General features: G+C 35.3%; 1 protein-coding gene across 8 annotated transcripts in view; it reads right to left on the bottom strand.

Annotated features, from left to right (window-relative positions):
* Positions 1-22,769, bottom strand: part of PIGN (phosphatidylinositol glycan anchor biosynthesis class N) — a 139,704-nt gene that overhangs the window by 84,877 nt on the left and 32,058 nt on the right. For 7 of the 8 annotated variants that reach the window (XM_033239035.1, XM_033239050.1, XM_033239043.1 and 4 more), the window contains 8 exons: positions 21,194-21,300; positions 15,004-15,128; positions 13,752-13,882; positions 12,681-12,797; positions 11,044-11,084; positions 8,162-8,221; positions 6,710-6,802; positions 5,972-6,027 (listed from right to left, as the gene is read on the bottom strand). In XM_033239035.1, the coding sequence (XP_033094926.1) occupies positions 5,972-6,027; positions 6,710-6,802; positions 8,162-8,221; positions 11,044-11,084; positions 12,681-12,797; positions 13,752-13,882; positions 15,004-15,128; positions 21,194-21,300 (730 nt within the window). The remainder of the gene's footprint in view (positions 1-5,971; positions 6,028-6,709; positions 6,803-8,161; positions 8,222-11,043; positions 11,085-12,680; positions 12,798-13,751; positions 13,883-15,003; positions 15,129-21,193; positions 21,301-22,769) is intronic. The other variant, XM_033239057.1, reaches the window with a different exon arrangement.

The following is a 22,769-nucleotide window of genomic DNA, read 5'->3' on the forward strand; positions in this document are numbered from 1 at the left end:
TGTGAAAAAAACCCACTGGACTAAAGGGTCGATGGTACTCAGTAAATGGTGATAACTGTTTTTTCTGATAACACCAAACACGAAAGACTTGTAATGCAGAGCTAACAATTAGTCAATGCCCTCAAATATATCTATTTCAAAATACCTCAAAGGAGGAATGAAATTTTTTAATGGGTAAAAGTAAATACCCTTAAAAAAATTTAACACATAATTTCTGTGGTTCACATCTCTCTAAATGATTAAAAAATAATTTTCAATTTAGTATTCCACCTGGTTCTGGTATATTTTCCAATTTTATATAACTAATATAATTAATAAATTCTGATTACAGTCAGGCACAGTAGCTCAAGCCTGCAATCCCAGCACTTTGGGAGGCCAAGGCAGGCGGATCACTTGAGCCCAGGAGTTCAAGATAAGCTTGGGCAACATAGGGAGATCCCATCTCTATAAAAAATATTAATAATGATAAAATAAAATTCTGATTATGATGCTAGCTAATATCTTTTCCATATGACTGCTACATTTTATGTTTTATAGACCTCACACTTTTAATTATTTTTCAATATTTAGTTCTTTAATCAATGTAGAATTTAGTTTTGTGAATAAAATGAAGTTACAAGAGCTAGCCTTATTTTTTCCAAATGAATAGTTAATTTTCTTAGTACAAATCTTTCTCCTACTGATTTGAAACACCACCTTTAGTCAAAACCAAATCCCATATACTTAAGATAGTACCAAACTTATGAGAGTTTGACTTAGGATTTTTCAGCTAGCATGGAAGTGATATTCATTCAGGAGAAAGCATACTTTGAGTACCTATACAATGATTTTGTTTTTCACTTTCAATACAGTATTCAATAAATTACATGAGATATTCAATACCTTATTATACAATCGGCTTTATCTTAGATGATTCTGACCAACTGTAGGCTAATGTAAGTGTTCTCAGCACATTTAAGGTAGGCTAGACTAAGCCATGATGTTCAGTAGGTTAGGTGTATTAAATCCATTTTGCACTTATAATATTTTCAACTTAGGGATGTAACCCCATCATAAGTCAAGGTGCATGTTGTAGACAAGTGAATCTTGTCTTTTATGTACTCACGAATCAGTTCCACTAAATCTATATGTTTAGCCTGCATCAATATCACATTTTTTAGAGTTATAATAGTTTTAGAATGTGTTTTGTTATCTAGCAGAGCAAATCTCTTGTTCTTCTTTCTCAAAACTAATTAAGCTATTCTTGAGAATTTATTTTTGTTATAAATTTTAAAATTATGTTTTTGAGTTATACAAAAATCCTTTTGTTATAATACCATATTCAGTAAGTAATTTGGAGAGGACTGACATTTTTACAATATTGAACAGCACTATCCAACATTTGTTTATTTATATTGTCTGTTATGTCCTTAATAAAATTTGATAGTTTTCTTTACAATATACATTTCTCATCACTTTATTGCTGGGTATTTTATTTCTATTATGAATCCTTTTCCAATTACATATTCTACTGAATTTGTGCCAATGATTAGAATATCTATTTATTTTGATAAACATACTTTTAAAAATATATTTTATCAAAGCAAGATATGCACATATTTTTAAAAAATCAAACAGTACACAAGGGCATAATAATTCTTTTTCATTTCTCAGTTCACCAACCCAGACCAAAAATTTTTACATGTGTTTGTTTTTAGTTATTCCGGTAGTTGCCTACAAAAAAACATGTTTTTCTTACTTTTTCTTGACTTGATGACTGGGGGTACTTTTTGTTGATTCCCTGTTGTCTCTGGCTTTCCTCCCCACTCAATTTGGCTGTATCACATTTTTACCTCCTCTTTTGATGACCTTGGTTACTTTCATAATCTAATACCTAAGGCTGGGCCTAGTGGCTCATGCCTATAATCCCAGCACTTTGGGAGGCCAAGGCGGGTAGATCACGAGGTCAGGAGTTCAAGACCAGCCTAGCCAACATGGTGAAACCCCATCTCTACTAAAAATACAAATATTAGTTGGGCGTGGTGGTACGCGCTTGTAATCCCAGCTACTCCAGAGGCTGAGGAAGGAGAATCGCTTGAACCTGGGAGGCGGAGGTTGCAGTAAGCCGAGATTGAGCTACTGCACTCCAGCCTGGGCAACAGAATGAGACTCAGTCTCAAAACAATACAAAACAAAACAAAAACTAATACCTAAACCTCTGACTAATTAAACTGAAGATAAAATTCTCCATATTCTATTTCATGAAGACAATAGAACCACCACTATTCCATGTACATTTCCTTCCCTCTTTGCCTTCCAACCTGTTAACTGTACTTGTACATTTTCAAGGCTGCTAACATTTGCATTCTATTCGGTAATCATAATTCATTCTTCTCTGCTTTGTCCAAGGATTGACTCTAAAAGCTGAAAACCAATATTTACATCATCATGACTATTTAAATACTATCCACTGAAAAACAAAGTTTTATGCTACAATTAGATTTTCTCATCTATTTCTTTAAAGCCTTGACCCACATGACAATGTTCAAAGGAATTCCCTTTCTCACAGTCCTAGCAACTGTTCAAAATCATGCCACATCTGAGGGTGCTTTATATTTGAAGCATGCTTTCTTGTAAAGTTTGAAATGTTTCTTTCTCCCTTTTCTGATTGTTATTGTTTTTTTTTTTTTTTTTTTTTGGTGGGGGGGTGGTGCAGATGAAGAAATGTATGTTTTCTATGTATACATCATGTCCTTAATTTCCTCCAGCTTCTTACTCAATCCATCTATTACTTAAAATTCATTTCATTTAGTTTGAGGTCTACACACTTCCTTTTCTAATTTGGAGGATCTGCCTCTCATTTGGATCATTCTTATGCAATTTATCTTTCTTTAAGTTTTTTGTTGCATTCTTCTTATGAAATATTTATTTTATTAAATGTAAGAGTTATTTTTAATGCATCTAGTACCTACCTACATTTTGCAAAGTTAATGCTGCTTTTGTTTTATGGATGCAATAGTTTCTTAAATATTTCTGAGAATTTTAATGTTTTTAGGTTTGGTTCTGTTCCTTGAATTTCATACAACCTCAAGAGTCTATTTCTCATGTTATCTTAGATCTTTTTGGTCATATTGCAGGCTTTTAGCAAGTGGTGATTTTTAGCCAGACAGGTCTACAGGCAGGACTGGTCACTACACTCCAGGGTGGGTAAGCCAGTACATGGGAATCAGCCATCTTGCCAGGCCCCCAGAGGACACAAAGGTAGTAGTGGCTCTAAATATGTATGTGTAGGTAGACACTGAACATCAAAGTAGGGGAAGTCTATGATCAGTTACCATGCCACAAAGAAAAAGGGGGAGCAGTGTGCACCTGAACCCTTGCTGAAGAGTCCTTCCCTAACCAGCCTTTCTTTCTTTTCTTTTCTTTTTTTTTCCAGACAGGGTCTCACTCTGTTGCCCAGGCTGGAGTGTAGTGGTGGGATCTTGGCTCACTGCTGCAACCTCCGCCTCCCGGGTTCAAGTGATTCTCATGCCTCAGCCTCCCGAGTAACTGGGATTACAGGCAGGCGTCACCATGCCTGGCTCATTTTTATATTTTTTGGTAGAGACAGGGTTTCACCGCATTGGCCAGGCTCCTAACCAGCCTTTCTAAAGTGGCTGGTCTAAAGTAACCTTCACTTATTCTCACTCTCAACAGCCCTTGTATTTTCTTCATAAAAGGAATTGATAATGTGTTTCTTATTCACTTCTTCATTTGGTTATAGTTTGCCTGTGACACTACTGTATAAATAAACTCTATGAATGCAAAGCCTTTGTCTATCCTGTTCACTGCTATATCCACAAAACACATACTAGTCAATCAATATTTCTTGAAAAAGGTATGAACACTTACATATTCCTCAGAACCAATTCCACTAACAAATCTCAAAGCATAAGAGATGTAAATAACATAATATCCTAATGATATATTTAGGGTAATCAATTTTATATGATTGTAACTTGCAAAATGCTAATTTCATTTTATTTTTACTGTCCTATACACACAAACAAAGTCAAGTATACAACCACATTATTCAGAGGGTAATACAATATTTATGCCTTTCTTTTTTGTTTTTGAGATGGAGTCTCGCTCTGTTGCCCAGGCTGGAGTACAGTGGCATGATCTCAGCTCACTGCAACCTCGGCCTCCTGGGTTCAAGTGATTCTTCTGCCTCAGCCTCCTGAGTAGCTGGGATTACAAGCATGCGCCACCACGCCCAGCTAATTTTCGTATTTTCAATAGAGACGGGGTATCACCATGTTGGCCAGGCTGGTCTCAAACTCCTGGCCTTGTGATCCACCCGCCTCGGCCTCCCAAAGTGCTGGGATTATAGGCGTGAGCCACTGCGCCTGGCCGCTTTTCTAATTTATGAATATCACACTAGTGCAACAGAAGTTGTCACAAATAATTCCAGTGAAGTCATTCAATCACATCTTTAAGATTCATAGATAAAATAATTTCTATTTAATTGGTCAACAGCAAATCCTTGCTAATTGAATGTGAACCTCAAAGATGCAAGCCCCACACAGTCAGTAGTGCAGAGCCAGGTCTGTGATCTAGATCTTCCCTTTCCTGATTCAAGGAAAACACATCTTCCTGGACCTGGGATAGCAAAAATCTGCTGCTCACCAAAGTCGGCTCTCCTCTTTGCCTACTGTGATGGTTAATATTGAGTGTCAACTTGATTGAAGGTTGTAAAGTATTGTTCTTGGGTGTGTCTGTGACATTGCTGCCAAAGGAGATTAACCTTTTGAGTCAGTGGAGTGGGAGAAGCAGACCCACCCTCAATCTGGGTAGGCATCATCTAATCAGCTGTCAGCACAGCTAGAATAAAGCAGGCAGAAGAACATGGAATGAGCAGACTTGCTGAGTTTTCCAATCTCATATTTCTCCTGTGTTGGATGCTGCCTGCCCTTGAACATGAAACTCGGAATTCCTCAGCTTTTGGACTCTTGGACTTACACCAGTGGTTTGCTAGGGGTTCTCTGGTCTTTGGCCACAGACTGAAGGCTACACTGTCAGCTTCCCTATTTTTGAGGTTTTGGGACTCAGACTGGCTTCCTTGCTCCTCATATTGCAGACCGCCTATTCTGGATGTCACCTTGTGATTATGTGAGTCAATACCCCTTAATAAACTCCCCTTCAGATATACATCTATCCTATTAGTTCTGTCCCTCTAGAGAACCCTAATACATTCACCCAGTAGGAGCTGATGTCTCCTAGAATTCTAGAGCCTCCTACATGTGTAGCAATTCTCCAGGCTCAGCAACCCAAGTAGCTGGGACTACAGGCATGCACCACTATGCACGGCTAATTTTTATATTTTTAGTAGACACAGGGTTTCACCATGTTGCCCAGGCTGGTCTCGATCTCCTCAGCTCCAGAAATCTGCCCACCTCAGCCTCCCAAAGTGCTGGGACTACAGGCAAGAGCCACTGCGCCCAGCCTATCTTTTTCTTATGGCTTCAAAATCTTCACAAGCAACATACATCTTCTGAGATCCAAGCCCCTCTTTCTAATTAATTAACTGATATCTTCAAATGTAAGTTGAACTTAGTAACATTGATCTTTGTCTCCCAAACTAGTTCTTCTTTCAATAAGCCATATGGAACCAGCATCTTCCTAATCAACCAAGCCAAGTGCCAGGAAGTCACACTCTTTCCTGCCCCCACACCTTCCCAGTCAACTAGTCAAGCCCTGTGGAGTCCATCTCCTTAATATTTCTCATGTATCTCTCCATTCCCCCATCCCTCTTCCAGCCATTCAAAGTTATCTAGCACCTGGCTCACTATTTAACAACAGTAATAGAAGAGGATTTCAATTTGGAGTTTACACTAATGTATATAAAATGGCAAACTGTGTAAGTAAACTAATCCTATCACTCAGTGAAAAACTGCAAACTCAGTGGAAAATTCTTTCCTTCAAGTTAATAAAAAAAATGTAAGAGACTTACTTAAATGGTGTAAACAAAAATGGTAAAGTAACTTCTTTTTTCTGAGTCATTTTCACCTGGGAACCAAGTATGAAAATATTACAAATGAGAAAAAAATGAATTTCATTTTTAAATATAAACATCCATTAAAATGATTCTTTAGGGATGGTTAACCACTTTGAAAATAAATGGAATTTTATGTTACTATATTGCTTCATAAATATTTAAAGAAAAATTTAACATTTTCTTACTATCTCAATAAGCTGAGAATTAAACATATCAATCTTGCAAAATAACATACTGTAATTAAAACTGTACTTCCTTAACTCTGAAAATAAAACAAGCCAAACCGCTTATTCTTAAAAGCGTTAAGAATAACAGAAGGTTTCAGTCAAAGAGTCACCTCTTTTAACTCTTAAGGAATCTCATAACGTACACGGAATGACAAGAAATGTTGCAATCTCTAATAAGACTTCTATGGGGCAAATTCTAATAGTTAAAGAATTGACTTGCAGTCGTTGTAAGCATACGTGGTAATCTTACATTCAGTCATACTCCTCAAAGACAATTTGATGCCCTCAGACTAAGCCATAGAACCTACACTTCAGAAATGTGAAACATAAGTCAAATACGTAAAATTTAAGGGTAAATTTACAGGGAAGTAGTTAAAAAACAAAATCAAGTATTTCCCTTAATATATTCAATATTTAAATTGTAGTACTGTCCATTTTTGTGTGTGCCTTTTTAAATTTTTTTTACCTTGAACTGTTCAAGAATCTGTACTGCATTTGTAAACATGCTCTCTGCTTTGAAGAGATCAGTGTTGTTAAGATAATCCACAGGAAGGATTCCCTGCAAATAACAAACACCAGCTTATTGATAGTATTCAGACAGCTCAGGCTATTCTTATAAAACAAAACAGACTGAAAAGCAATAAAGATAAGGCATATGGACAAATAAATAATTGAAATAGTTAAATGAAAAATCTTTTTAAAACTATAACTGAAAAATGTTCTATTATTTTTTTCATAAAGTAGATGTATTAAGATAAGCAAAGCAAGAGATGAATTAAATTCACTAACACCTGGCATTGGCTGAGAGATAACTATGTTCTAGGCAGTGAACTGAGTGCTTCACACACAAAAAACAATTACTATGGTAGGCCACAGCCAGCCTACTTAAAATGAAAGACTTCAGACATATCAGACTGTACTGTACATAATAAGAGTAAGGACTATTCTGTTAAACTTTTGTTTCATTATACATATACACAAACACTATGACTGTTGGGGTCATATTACTCAGCATTCTGGGTTAAATAACATTATTTTTTAAGAGTACATTTGATTTTGAAGAGCTAATAAGAGTGGCTGGTTGAAATAGTTATTTTCGGCATTTCCGTATGCAGGGCCCATTCTTAACAGCATTACTATTTTCTGTTGAGAAATCTTGCCAATTAGATACAGCATGTTAGGTTTATAATCCAGGGACTTGCTGATTACAACCCAGGCTAGACCATCTGGAATATGACTCCTGATAGTCAAGGGATAGAAACTAAGGTATAATGCTACTCTACCCTCATGTCAGTGCCCTGAGAACAGCTCTGCCATGGGATCATGGCTGTGGTTCCTTCTTCCAAGTCTCCAGATATCCTGGTTCCAGGTTATTCCAAGCCTGGTTTTCAAGCACCACTTTGTTTCAGCAAATCACCAATATCTTTTCAATAACTTCCCTTTAAACGAAGTCAGTTTTTGCTCCTTGTAATAAAAAAATTACTTACACATTTCTACCACTTACAACCAGAATACAAAGATATAAATCATACACATTTTAGAAAATTAAAGTATTTAAAGAAAAGCTATTTGGCTCATGTTCCATGTTACAGAATGTAATACACAAGCAATTATGAGGTACTGCATATTTAGAAATAAATATACAGGAATATATAGTTTTAAATGTAATCAAAGATCATATAAGCTGGAAGCAGTGGTGCATGCCTGTTTTCTCAGACACTTGGGAGGCTGAGACGGGAGGACTGCTTGAGCCCAGAAGTTCAAGACCAGCCTGGGCAACACAGCAAGACCCCGTCTAAAAAAACAAAAAAACACAAAAAAAGACTCCCAGATTATTCAGAAACACATAAAAAAGTAAATTTTACTGTGCAATAGTTTTTTTTATACTGAGAGTTGATAATAAAATTTTATTCCTTACCACTGAGTTAAGAGGAAAGGGAACTCCAATAAGGGAAGTCATCAATGGTGCAATATCAGCCTACAAATAAAAAAGCTCAATTCTAAGAAGTCTATGGACATCAACAAAGAAATTAAATAATGTAATACAACCATATTTTGGAATATAACCATGATATTTGTTATAATCAGTTACCTTCAAACATGTATTTAATATAAAAAGATATTAATCTCTAAAAGTGTCATTTGCTAGACGTATATGAATCTATAAAAAAAATTTGAAAAGAAACCAGTAAAAGCCCTAAATGTAAAACACACTAAAACAAAAAATTACTTATCCTATTAGCTAAGAATTTGACCATTTTATGTAACAGTTTTTCAGTATTATACAAGGATGCCTTATTTAGACATAAAATGAATATCAAGAGTAGACTTTAACTGGAGAAATGTATATATTAACTAGAAAAACAAAGTATCAGAAGGAGGTTTGACCAGCCAGTGATGTCCAGAAAAGACATAAACCAGAGAAGAGGCTCTTTAGTCAAAAGATCCCAAATACCATTTTGGATATCTCCTCTTCAAGGTCATTTTCTTGGAAGACTTGTTCATCTTTTTTCTCTCTTCACTTCCTCACCTTCCCATCACTCTTCTGCCCACTGTGGCTCACTCTGACCTTTTATCATTCCATAGACTGCTCTCTCTAAGAGAGCTAACCACCCATTTTCTAAATCTAATTGACTATGTTTATATAAGTCCTTATAATTTTCCAGGCAATGAAGTACTCGGAATTGAGAATGCCCAGCTTCAAATTTTCAGGCAGGTTTTTTAACCCTCCAATTGCTCGATTTCTTTATCAGTTAAAAAAATAAATACAAGTTTTTCCCTTGTATTTATGACAGGAGGTATGACAGGATTAAATGAGATAAAACTTATAAAGTACTTGGCACATAATAAGCCTGTGATAATGATAGCTACAAGTGCTGCTGGCATTACTAGACCTTTCAGCAGTATGGCATAGGCCACTCCTTTCTTGGCCTCAACACCACACAGCAGAGTTTCCTCTATCTCACTGGCTCCTCCTTTTCAGATACCTTCACTACTCTCTCACTTAAAGTTGGAATTCATCAAGTTTGTTCCCAGGCTCTCAATCTTTCTCACTTGCTACTATTTAGACTGTCCTCCAGGTACCATCCTGCAGAAAACTGGAAATCTCCAAAGTCTTTCTAGTCACCTTTTCCTTTTCCCTCAGAATCCACTGTCAGCCACCTCTCATCTCTTCTCCACGCTGCAGCCAGGGAAATTCTCTCACACACAAAAAACCACATCATGTCACTCTCTGGGCTTCAAACTCTTCAAGGATTCTTTGAACTTTCAGAATTAAGTTCACAAGGCCCATGAGACCCTGAAGGGTCTGTGCCTCCCTTCTTCTGCCTCACATCACCCCATGGCTTCTATTGCTGTATAACGGCTTTCTTCAAGACCCTTTAATACACCATGTAACCTCTCACCAGAACTTAGTGTATGCATTTCCTCTGCCTGAAAAGCCCTCCTCTTACTGCCTTGGCCTGCTAATTCCTGTTTATTCACGAATCTTAGCTCAGTCCTCAACTTCTCAGGAAGACTTTGCTGACCACAGTATATCACATACATCCACTCTACAGTCTCACTGCTGCACAAATCTCTTTTGTAGTAGTTACCATAGCTTCAAGTTTACATGTATTTGTACAACAGACTGATGAGTATCTGTTCTTACCCCTAAGGTATAAATTTCCCAGGACAGGGATTAAGTCTGCCTTTACTCACCACTAAATACTTACACTTAGTACAAAGTTGAAACACACCACAGACACATCACAGTGTTAGTAAAAGGAATGAATAGAAGAAGAGATTCTCATTTGATGAGATCTGAAGCAGGAATGTTCGCCAACAGACTGACAATTCAGAGAGCAGTAACTGAATCTATGTTCAATTGCTGATTATGATCTGGTCTGGCTATGAATAAGAGACGTTCTTGTTTTGTGATCTTCAAGTCATTCCTGTCTTTTTGACAGTGATTTTTAATTGCAAATTAATAAATTGCTATTCTGACTTTAGGTTCATGTTCATTTACTTGGGTAGTGTGCATCTATCCTGGGAGAAGACTATTCTCATTATGCTGGAAAGAAACAAGTTTCTACAGCCACAGGTCTGAAAGTGAGACCCTAGACCTTGGTTTGTCCACCACAGTAAGTAATCTCAGCTTGTGTGGTGACCTGGAAGGCAAGATACTCCTGCCACTTTGGAAGCCATATCCCAATGATGCTATACCTTCTATAAATAGCGAAAATGGCTATTAAAGTAGCATGTGTTTAACAATGACAATTCTGTGCTTCATATGTACCGACAATGCTACTAGTCTAACTTTATCAGACTGGCTATACATTTTCCTCTAACAGAAGGTTTCTAGCTGAGTCATTTATAATCTCATCCCTTTTTCCCCATTGCATTTGTAAGGTTGCTGGTTAGAAGTAAAGGTAAAATATGTGTTAACAAAAAGAAAATGTAACTGACATACTATAGGAAAGAAATCCATAACCGGAATTTTAATAGATCTGTGCTTAAATTAAGCAATACAATCATGAAAAGCAATCACAGAAATTTAACAGGCATGCAAACTTCAATTTACATAACAAATAACTATCCAATGTTATTTGGAAGAAGTCTTTTATTTTCACTTGAAGTTTTGTTTGTTTTGCCACAAGAGAGATTAGTTGAGCTAAAATATTTGCACTAAAAGAATTCCCCTTAGTAACTGAAATGTTTTGAAAAAGAATTTGTCAATATTATCTATTTTTTATAGTCTTTGACTAACCTCCTTATAGAAGATAAAATTAAATTTGAATGTAATAAAATCGAAATGGATACCTGATTGACATCTAGCCTCTTCCAGTTCTCCAATCTCCACTCTGAAAGATAAAATCAGACACAAGATCTGATGTTAAGATTTAAAAAAGAATAAATCATTTGATTTTAGGAGTGCCCAATACTTACGGAAAACATAGGTATTAGAAATGTCTATTTTAAGCCAAGTATGAATAAAAATCATGCTTAAAGGCAAAGGTATATTTTTTTAAATAATTTTTTAAAAAGTAAATATTTGGTGTTTCCTGTGATGATTTATTAAGCTTCTTAAATGCTCTTTGGGAGATAATTGTTTCAAAATATCAGAGGCTGAGGAGGGAAAGATGGAAATGAAAAAGCACAATGGTAACAACTGTCAGCATTGACAACTCATGACAATCCTGTTCGAGAGAGTTATTAAAGCAATTGATAGGAAGTTAATTAATTCAAGCTTCTCTTTTTTTCTGTGATGGCAGTTGCTCCCAAAACACTTAAAACTGTAGTTGCGATATTCCTGTGGTCACTAATCACAAATGTTAACATAGTATATTGAGTTATTATTAAAATTGCCTTCAAAGATAGGCTCATTCTTCCATTTTGCTACACATAAATTCAGAAATTGCATCAAACAGAAATCGAAACAAGTGATTATGACAGACCAAGTTTTGATTTAATGGCTTTAGGATATACTGCCAAAAGAGTTATAAGATATTGTATAATAAAATTTCATTCAATAAGCTAATTAAAGTTTAAAAATGTGTTTCTGACTCTACTAGTCAACTGCCAAAAATTCACAATAATCAGTTGATGAAAAAGTGCACATTCTTCTCTAAAATATATATTTAATATTCATATGAGAAAAAATGCATTTATTTTGTGACAATTCTTGAAATCATGTGATTCTAAAACATCAATTCAGTGAGAAATCAAATGCCAAAATAAAGTTAAATCTCATAAATACAAACATACTATTTATCCTACTTTCTATTTTGATCCAATCTAATCCATTTATCACAGAGCAGTCAGAAAGGTAGCTCCCATGGCAAACTGGAATGTTGGCATGATGCTCTCCACCAGCACTTACAAACATAGAAGAAATCGCCCTCTGAAAAATGCACCATGACTTACTGAAGACATGCTATTGAGTGCATCATTCACTGTGCTCTTCTGACTTCATTAGGGCCTAGGGTTGAAATAGCTCAGTACTACCTCTTGCTTTTTATCTAATAGAGATATCTTGTAGGTAGTGTGATTTTATAACTGATAGTATATACTTTGCTTGAGTTGAAAAATCTCAATCAAACTGATAATTTACCTCTATGAAACCTTAAATTTCCTCTTATTTAATTTTTATTTACTCGACCTCACATTCAAATTAATTAATAAATGAATAAAAGAACATTGAAAGTTCAGTGTATCAGTTGAGACATTCAGAAAGGTCTAGTTATTAGCAGTGGTGTGCTGGGAAGGGTTCAACAAATGGCTCTTTGAGAAGAGAAAAACCAACAATCCCTTGTAGTGTTTGCATAGAAACAGTAACGGCACAAATGTCAAAATGAGGGATTTACAACTACAATTTGAAAAGTGATTTCTTAAAAAATTAAACTTTGTTCTTATTTTAAGAGGCTGTATTTATAAACACAGTAAAGAAATGCTTGTACCTTTCAAAAATGAATCATCAAATTGCTGAGCTGATACTCTTTGGGGATAATTGATTCCGGCTCCCCAAGTGACTAAAGGAGTTAAAGTCTCTGAGGGATGGCCAGCCCCATGGGAACCTACAAACAAGATACCAAGAAAAATAAGACAAATATAGAAGAACTAACTTACAACTAAATATTTTTTAAATAGTTTGTTTTGAAGAGTTGATCCATATATTGTTAATTATAGTGACTACATTACCAAATGGTTACAATCTTTTATGACAATTAGTTTGGCAATATTCCTATAAAGCAAGTTAGAGAAACAACAACAAACAGGCAAAAACTAAAACAAAAAAACCAGAATGCCTGCTGAGTAACTATGTTTGAAAGAATAGAAATAATAACAATAAGACATGGAAGAAATGTTGCTGCTGCCAGAGTAGCACTGCAGACAGGAAGAACAGAGAGCTCCCTTGGGCAGTAACCACCCAAGCTTGGGGCAAGCAGTAGAGACTTAGTCTGTTCTGGAGAAGATGGCAAGGTCTCCGGGTCTTTTTCTTCCAGGCCACTCTGGCAGGTAGAGCCAAAAGAAGTCCTTTATAAAGTGGAATTCAAATCACTAGAAATTCATATTGTGATTTGCTTTTGAAAAAAAATTTTCATCTTTGCTTTATTTTGTTCTCTGTGCACACATTGCATTTGCCTTGGGAATCTCACAGGGTGCACAGGCTTATCCGGGACAGAATTTCAGCAGCCATCGGTCCCTCAGTAATACCATCTTAACACCACTCCCTCTGCCAACATATACACTTAATTCTCTGTAGATAAATAATAGTTACTTTTTATTTTCTTCTCCATTTTCCTCTAGTTTCTCATTTTTAAATGAGAATATATTCATTTTTTAGTTAGAGAAAATATTTTTAATGTAAGATCAGTTGTTTTTTAGGCTAACATTTTAAGCACAAAATTATGTGCTAGACACTTTTTATATACCAAGACATCTAATCCTCTCAATATCATAAAATTTTTGCCAGCTACATTTATCACTACTTTAATTGTAAGGTACATATCAATTAAAGACACACTAACCCCAGTCTGTCATTCCATGGTCAGAGGTAAAGATAAATGTTGTTTTCCCATCATTTCCATAGAAATGGTTAAACATAGACACGATTTCTTTAACTCCATCATCAACTTTTTTAATATTATCCTTATAGTCTCTATGTATAAAGAAACAGAGGAACAAATTAAACTAATTTGGAGAAATCAAATGTATTCAATGTGGATTTATTACATTCAAAATCAGTAACTTCTGAAATGCTTTTAGATTTCATCTTAAATATTTTAAAATCAGAGCACTCTAGATTGTTGAAATAATTTTTTTCTCCTTTTAATGAAGCAAAATAACCCAAAATAGTTTTCAAAAATGATTTAAAAGGAGGGGACTGATTAACAAATATATTTTAATAAACCCTTTTAAGTCCTAAATGAGATAGATGACTTTCATGTCTCTCACTCTCACTACATAAACTATACTCTTCTGGCCAAATTAAAAGTATCATTTCAAGTATAGAATATTTTCATTCCCTAAAGTACTTGTGATATAAAATATAATAGCACGCTTTGAACACATTATATTTGAGATTGCCATACAAGTGAACAAGGTTCTTTCAATACGAATATTCCATCAATTACAACAGTGCCTCACGTTTAAGAAGGGGATTGTGAGGTATTCATTACTGGTAGCTAACCCAATAGGTTTTACAGCTACTGTTAGGCTAATCTAAACCAAATGCAAAATAAGAAATAAGAGTATAACATGGTATCTTCCTTTTACTTATGGTCTTCAAAAGTGAGAAAAATATTTGCTGTTATATATAAGGAGTGTTACTGAATTATGGTATACAAAAATTTATACAATTTATTTGCTAGATACAATACTAATTAAACGGAATACACAAGGAATAGATAATTACATCTTTTGGTGATACAAAAGTTAATACCATAGAATGCTTTTATTTTCAAGATTCACTGAAAATATTTCTAAAATATATAGATATTTTAGATAATTTTTTTCTCTGCTTCAGTAAATGAAGATTATGGAATATGTACAGGATATATTTTACTTATATTGATGTGTCATCTGGATACAGCACATATGATTTAAACCACTACATCAGAAATCTCATATAATCAAGAACTTAATATACATTACAGTAGTTATTTAAAATATTAGCTCTGTTGTTATAATTCCAAAGAAAACATTATAATAATTTAAAAGTTCAATAGAATAGATGTTTCCCCTAAAAAATACAATTAAACATAGCATGCATTAAATTACCTTGAGGATGGTCGATGAGCATGTCCATTTGTATCTATTCCTAATAAATGTAAGAAAAAAACTATTTTCTCTTCATTTATTTTAGAAAACAAAGACTGGTTGTTCCTGGCATGATGAAAGAAGTCCTACATATAACAAATGAGTTAAAAATATTTAGTTAATTTGTTTTATTTTAAAAATAATACTGATGAAAACATTTAAATTTATGCATAAGTACAAAATTAAATTATCTCACGTTATTTAAATCTGTGACCTACCAACACAACGTCTTTGCTATTAGCTCAGACATCTATGTTCAATGAGTTAGCTGTTTGTTATAAGAAGGCCAAAAAAAGGTGTTACAAAGGGGATCGGGATCATAATTTCATAGAGATCTCATAATGTTGTTAATCTCACATCTAACTTAATAAAATACAGCAGATTGAAGACATATTTTGGCAAGAGCCAAAAATAAAATAGTAATAGTGTTATCAGTTTAAGAATCATTTATTATTTTTATATATTTCAGAACTGGACCACTTCTCATTGTCCTGTGTACTACCAACCTAGTCCAACCATAATCTCCAATTTAGAACATTGCAAATAGCCTCCTCATTACTTCCTTTACCCCAACAAGAATGTGTTCTTCAAATCATGTAACAGAAAAGCATCAAATTCATAAAATACCACTTGGCAGGGTGAGGCTGGGAATAATTAATTAAAATAAAATTTGAAGATTATTATGCTAATTTAATAATGATAAACTAGATTCATAAACCCTTCTAAGGCAAATGATTCACCCTGTATTCATATATGCATGAATATGGGTTCAAAACTATGAAGACTACTTTTAAATTATTTTAAAATAAGTTAACAGGCTATCTAAGATACATCTTTGTTGTTCACATAAATGCCTTTAACTGTAGAAGATGTTAACTTTTAACAAGAGATATTTAATTTTTCAACAAAAGTCTGAAGTATTTAAGTATTTTTTTCAAATAATTCTTCATTACTATGTTAAAAAATACAAATGGTGCAATTAGAGAACTAGCTATTCAAGAATAGAAATAAATATAATATGTAACCTGCTATCATCTGTCTCAAAAGTATAAAATTGCCCCCTAACTTTCATATACATTATAATTAACCCCTAAGAAAATTTAAAAACTAGATAAAAATGATAAGTTCTTTAAGAGAAAAGAATTAAAAGTTAAACACATAATTGAAAGCTGACAAAAACAAAAAACTGAGCAAATGACTTGAATTATATCTATAATTTGTTCTATGGCTGGTACAATATATTCAGCTACGTAATCCTTTCTTGGAGCTAGATGTGCTCATCCTATCCTTTCTTGCAGCTAGATGTGCCTTTGTGGTTTTGGCCAATAAGATTTAAGTCAAATATTTCAGTCTTAAAGCTACGTGGGTCTAAGGCTCTTTGAAATAAATATAATTCAGTAGGAAAGATCCTTTTTTCTTCTTCATATTGTTGACCTAAAACACTAACATAAGGGCAGGAACTCCAAGGGTATCTTGAGTCATGACATAACCTTGAAGACAAAACTCACGCTCTGAGGTTAGAGGAAAACTTCAGGAGACTGAGTGTCAATGTCACTGTGGAGCCAATATAGCACCCTGGACTGCATCAATGCTCAGCTGCCTACTGCTGGCATTATCTTTACTTAAGACAGAAGTAAACTTTTATTTTCGTCCCTATTACACAGGTATGATCTAATCTAAGTTAGTATACTTATTCATGTACCAAACAATTCTGATAGGGGAATTGTTGTTGTTGTTTGAGACAGGGTCTCTATCGCCCAGCCCAGGCTGGAGTGCAGCGGCACAATCTTGGCTCACTGCAACCTCTACCTCTGGGTTCAAGTGATTCTTGTGCCTCAGCCTCCTGAGTAGCTGGGATTACAGGCATGCACCACCATGCTCAGCTAATTTTTTTGTATTTTTAGTAGAGACAGGGTATCACCATGTTGGCTAGGCTGGTCTCAAACTCCTGGCCTCAAGTGATCCATCCACCTTGGCCTCCCGAAGTGCTAGGATCACAGGCGTGAGCCACTGCGCCCAGCCTCTGATAGGGGTTTAAAGTTAACAGTGTGAAAAAGTCAGTATCTCTGCCAACAAGATGTATATTGAAGGGGAATATGTCAATGTATGAACAGTTACAGTATAGCACAATAAAGTATTAAGGGAACATAGAGGAAGGTTATCTAAGTCAAAGCAGAAATAGGGTAAAGCAAAGAGAAGTCACAGAAGACATAATAGAGAAGATGATGCACGAACTGAGATTTTTAAAGTGAATAGATTCAACCCAGGTGAATCTTTGAGGCCATTATACTAAGTGAAATAAGCTAATCACAAAAAGACATAGACTGTATGATACCACTTATGATATAAGGTGCCTAGAGTAGTCAAATGCATAGAAATAGAAAGTAGAATGGTGGTTGTCAGGGGTTGGGGGAGGGGGAAATGAATAGTTTTGTTTGTTTGTTTTGAGACAGAGTCTCACTCTGTCGCCAGGCTGGAGTGCAGTGGCACGATCTCGGCTCACTGCAACCTCCACCTCCCGGGTTCAAGCGAGTCTCCTGCCTCAGCCTCCCGAGTAGCTGGGACTACAGGCATGTGCCACCACGCCCGGCTAATTTTTGTATTTTTAGTAGAGACGGAGTTTTACCATGTTGGCCAGGATGGTCTCCATCTCTTGACCTCGTGATTCACCCACCTCGGCCTCCCAAAGTGCTGGGATTACAGGCGTGAGCCACTGCGCCCGGCCAGAGTTATTGTTTAATGGGTACAGAGTTTGTTTTGCAAGATGAAATATTCTAGAGATTAGTTGCACAACAATATGAATATACTTAACATTACTAAATTACAGATGCTCCTCACTTACAATGGGGTTATATCCCAATAAACCCATCCTAAATTGAAACTATTGTAAGTCAAAAATGCATGTAATATACCTGTTCAGTAGTTAGACAGGCATGAGTGGGGCAAGAGAGAGGTCTTCCCTAACCCACCAGGAATGTCAGGTGATGATTCAGCAATTATCACACTGCCTCTCTAAAAGTAGTAGATTGGCAGCTGGCACCAGGGAGAGGCCATTTCCTGATGGTCCACACTTGCTGCACTAAAGTGTTAACTGAATGCAAGCACCAGAGAGATGCATTCTCGGGCATGTGCATTAAGAGACCAAATGGTGTAGTATGCCTGTCAGGGGGCACTCCACCAGAAAAGGAAAGAAAGCCTCGGATGGGTGTGTGTACAACTTTCTAAACACACTGCATGCTCACCTTCCAACATTAAGGAGGGCACTGCGCATGTGGGCGCCCCACCCTAAGGGAAGAATCATGGAAAGGGGCCAGCCTATAAAGTCCTAGGATCAAGATTAAACACTGCACTTGACCTCGGTGCTCACTTCTAGGCATACTTCCCATTCTCTCCTGTTCTAAAGCTTTTGTAAATAAAATTCCACTCCTGCCTTGGTCTCTTCTTCTACCTTATGGCCCTAGTCAAAGTTTTTCTTCTGGGAGGTAAGAATTGAAGTTGCTGCAGATCCTTACGGATTTGTTGCCAGTAATTCAGATACCTTCCGCCAGTAACATACCTAACCAACCAAACATCATAGCTTAGTCTGGCCTACTGTCCACAAAGAGTCAAACTCTATAAAATACTTGAAGAGATTTATTCTGAGCCAAATATGAGTGACCATGGCCCATGACACAGCACTCAGGAGATCCTGAGAATATGTGCTCAAGATGGTTGGGGTGCAGCTTGGTTTTATACATTTTTGGGAGACATGAGACTTCAACCAAATATATTTAAGAAATACATTGGTTTGGTTCAGAAAGGTGGGACAACTCAAAGTGGGGATTGGGGGGAAATTTAAAAACTTTCTGGTTGGCAATTGGTTGAGTTTCTCTAAAGACTTGAGATCAAAACAAAGGAATGTCTGGGTTAAGATAAAAGACTGTGGAATCCAAAGTTCTTATTTGCAGAGGGACCCTTCAGATAGTAGGTTTCAGAGAGAATAGGTTGTAAAATGTTTCTTATTAGACTTTAAGGTCTGTGTTGAGGTTAATGCCAGAGAGGTATAATGAGGCATGTCCGACACCCACCTCCCCTCATGACCTGAATCAGCCTCTCAGGTTGCATTTTAAAAGCTTTTAAAAGCGCCCTGGCTGAGAAAGTTCATTGAGATGCTTGGGGGGGTGGTGCTTAGAATTTTATTTTTGGTTTACACTACCTTCAACATGCTCAAAACATTTACATTAGCCTACAATTGGGCAAAATCATCTAACATAAAGCCCATTTTTTGATAGTGTTGATAATGTGAGATAAGTGAGATAATAATTACTATTTCATGTAATTTTTGAATACTATACTGAAAGTAAAAAACAAAATGGTTGTATGGGTACTCAATGTATGGTTTATACTAAATACGTATGGCTTTTGCACTGGCGGAAAGTCAAAAGAATCAAAAGTTAAATCACTGTTAAGCTGGGGACTGTCTGCAAACACTTAAAATGCTTAAGACAGTAAATTTTGTATTTTGCATTTGTATTTTTTTTACCACAATTACAAAAAACAGGTGAGTAGAAAACTGCATGGATCTGGAAACTGTTTGGCTTGAATTAAGCATAAGTCTCTAGCCAGGATATGCAGTTCAAAAGTAAAACCCTTAACTCACTCTCTGAGACCTGGCTCCCAGGCAGTCCTCCTGCCACACTAACCTCCCTTCTTTCACTTCCTCAAATCCATTATGCTGACTCTTGACCAAGATTTACATAACGCTGCTGGCCTGCAATACCTTTCCATACCAATCCATCCCTATCCATTTCTTTGTCTCCTATACCTGTTCTGAGATTATCTCAAACCTCTTGGCCTTCCTTTTCTGAAGATACATTCTTGGTCTGTATTTTTCCTTCACATCACTTACCAATGCTGATGACTTCATATTTTCATTATAACTTGGTTAATATATATCTACCATATTTTATGAAGAAGTCATGTGCAAATCTTTTTTTCTGTTCACTACCGTGTCAAGACTAGTAGTGTTGAAATAAAGAAAGGAAGAAAGACATGAAAATCAGGCCAGCTACCAGCTAAATATGTACATTCGCAAGGAATCAATTCCATGATTTTGGAGGGATTTTAGCTACACATATGAAATTAGAAGCCAAAGGCTTTCATGCAGATATTAATATTAGTACATTATGTTAAGAAGTGATGATTAGCAAAATAATTTGCTAATCATTTTCTTAAAGAGATTTTATTTAAGGTGAAAGTTTTCCCTGTTGACAAAAGTATATATTAAAAGTAAAAAGAAAATTTCAAGGGAAAAGATCCTTGGAAAAAAATAGGGTTTAGTCATGAATTTTAGAGCACTCAATTTCTGCTAAGCAAATACAAAGAAAAAGGCAGATATATACTGAGGAGTACATTTACAAACAAAAATGGCTATATCATGGAGAAGTCCACAAAGTCAGTTCAAAAGACACTATTAGAAAAAAGAAGTGTCAATCAAAGCTTCTTATAATGGATGAATTATGAGTTGTTACTTGGAGATGAGGAATAATGCACTGGTAAAAGAAGAGAGACATTGTCCACAATTGAGATTTTTCACACAATTTTTGAGAATATAAATTATATTGTATTCCTCATGAAACTATAATTATCACTATAAAATGTTCAAAAAACTCTAGTACTTAAAGAAACCATAGATTTTTATTATGATCAATTTGCTAATTTGTTTTTGCCTATATAATCTGCTTATCTAATTTTTCTTTAAAGTATATTTTTTTTAAAAAATCATATACTTTGTTATTATAAATGTATTATATTTGAACAGCATTTTCCCAAAGGCTTTCATATATCTCACATGGTCCATTACTACAAGAGACTGATTCCAAGGTCAATGAAAGATCAAAATTTACCCAGGATGAATCACAAACTAGAAATGAAAAACAGGTTTCCTAAATCCTAATCTAGGGCTCATTTTACTAAAGAAACAAAGAAGTTTAAAACTTCTCTTGTTTATTGAGAATGTGTAATTTTTTATAATTAAATCTTAGAATTCAGAACAGTGTGCTACAATATAAAACTTTTAAAGCTCATGCAAACAGAAAAAACTTGAAATACAGTCTCCAATACTTCAGATAAAAATATGCTTTTTGTATATTAACCACTCAATAGCACAAACCTTAACATTATCAAAAACCCACGTATCCAGTTTTGTTGCATCTTGAGCACCAAAATCCTCTCTTTTAGCATCATAACTGTATGTATAAACGTGGTCTCCACTAGCACCTGAAAAGGAAATTTGGAAAAAATAATTTTTTTACAAAATCTTTTAAACTATCATAAAATATGAGATAGTCATTCACAGATTTTTGTGAGTAACCAGAATTTTCACAAAGCATTGTTCATTATGATGGGGAAGAGAAAAATGGGAGGAATAATTAACATTTATGTATATTATGTCCTATGGACCATGCTACATACTTTAATGTATTCTATTGCTTTTTGTCCTCAAAAATTACATATTTTAATTTCACAGATACACTATATGTTAATTAACACACCAAAATCACAACTCTAATAGCAATATAACAAAAATAAGCACAATAGTTGTCTCCCTTTAAGGATTAAACCATTCAAAACATGTGTACCCCTTAGAATGCTACAATCTAAAATAGATGAAGATGTGTGGTGTACAAACCTTCTTAACATAAGAAGAAAATTCAAATATTTCACTGCTCTTATTCATAAACTATGCATATTTTTCTCAACTTATAAGAGAATAAATATTGCTTATTGCCAAAGAGTTTGAAGGGGTTAACAGATATAATAATCTCATACATTTGTAAGACTGTATTAAGAATCTAATCAGTTTAGTGAATTTCTGAGTTTGATAGGCTCTTGCAGGTAATAAGAAAGAGATATGACTAGCGTGATAGCTCACACCTGTAATTCCTGTATCTTGGGAGGCCGAGGCAGGTGGATCACCTGAGGCTGGGAGTTCAAGACCAGCCTGGCCAACATGATGAAACCCCATCTCTATTAAAAATAGATGTGGTGTGTGGTATATGTGCGCCTGTAATCCCAGCTACTCAGGGGGCTGAGGCAGGAGAATCACTTGAACCAAGGAGGCGGAGGTTGCAGTGAGCTGAGATTGTTCCACTGTGCTCCAGCCTGGGCAACAAGGGCAAAACTCCGTCTCAAAAAAAGAAAAACAAAAACAAAAAGAAAGAGATATAATAAAATAATACAATCTTTATAGCACCAGTTCAGCTCTAATGACCCTATTCCACAGCTCAAACATTCTACTTCCCACATCCCAAATAAAAAGATCTGACTGGGTTTGTTGCTCACTATAAGATAGGGAACATTCCTATTAGACTATCTCTAATTCAATTATTGGTCCTGTCCCATCCATTGTAGCCAGAAACAAGAATGTTAGTTTGATAAGCCATAGCAACTTAATCTATCCTTACCACCACCAGCTCCCAAAAAAACTAAACTGCTTTCCAAAGAAGGCAATATATAAATGGCAAACAGTTTGGGGCTTTTTGGTCCGCCCAGTATAATAATGTTCTATGACTATCATCTGTAAAATTCTCAATATATATTTTGCTTCCTGGACACGTAATAATCTTCAATAGTTCCCATTATTTTAATTACACTCATGACTAAGTATGTTATAAATCCTTTCTGATAAGTGAAATGATCAATCATTCTGTTCCCACTTAAAAGCATTTAATGACATGAAATTCATC

The sequence above is a fragment of the Trachypithecus francoisi genome, unplaced genomic scaffold (genome assembly GCF_009764315.1).
Source record: "Trachypithecus francoisi isolate TF-2019V2 unplaced genomic scaffold, Tfra_2.0 Contig01474, whole genome shotgun sequence".
NCBI lineage: Eukaryota > Metazoa > Chordata > Mammalia > Primates > Cercopithecidae > Trachypithecus > Trachypithecus francoisi.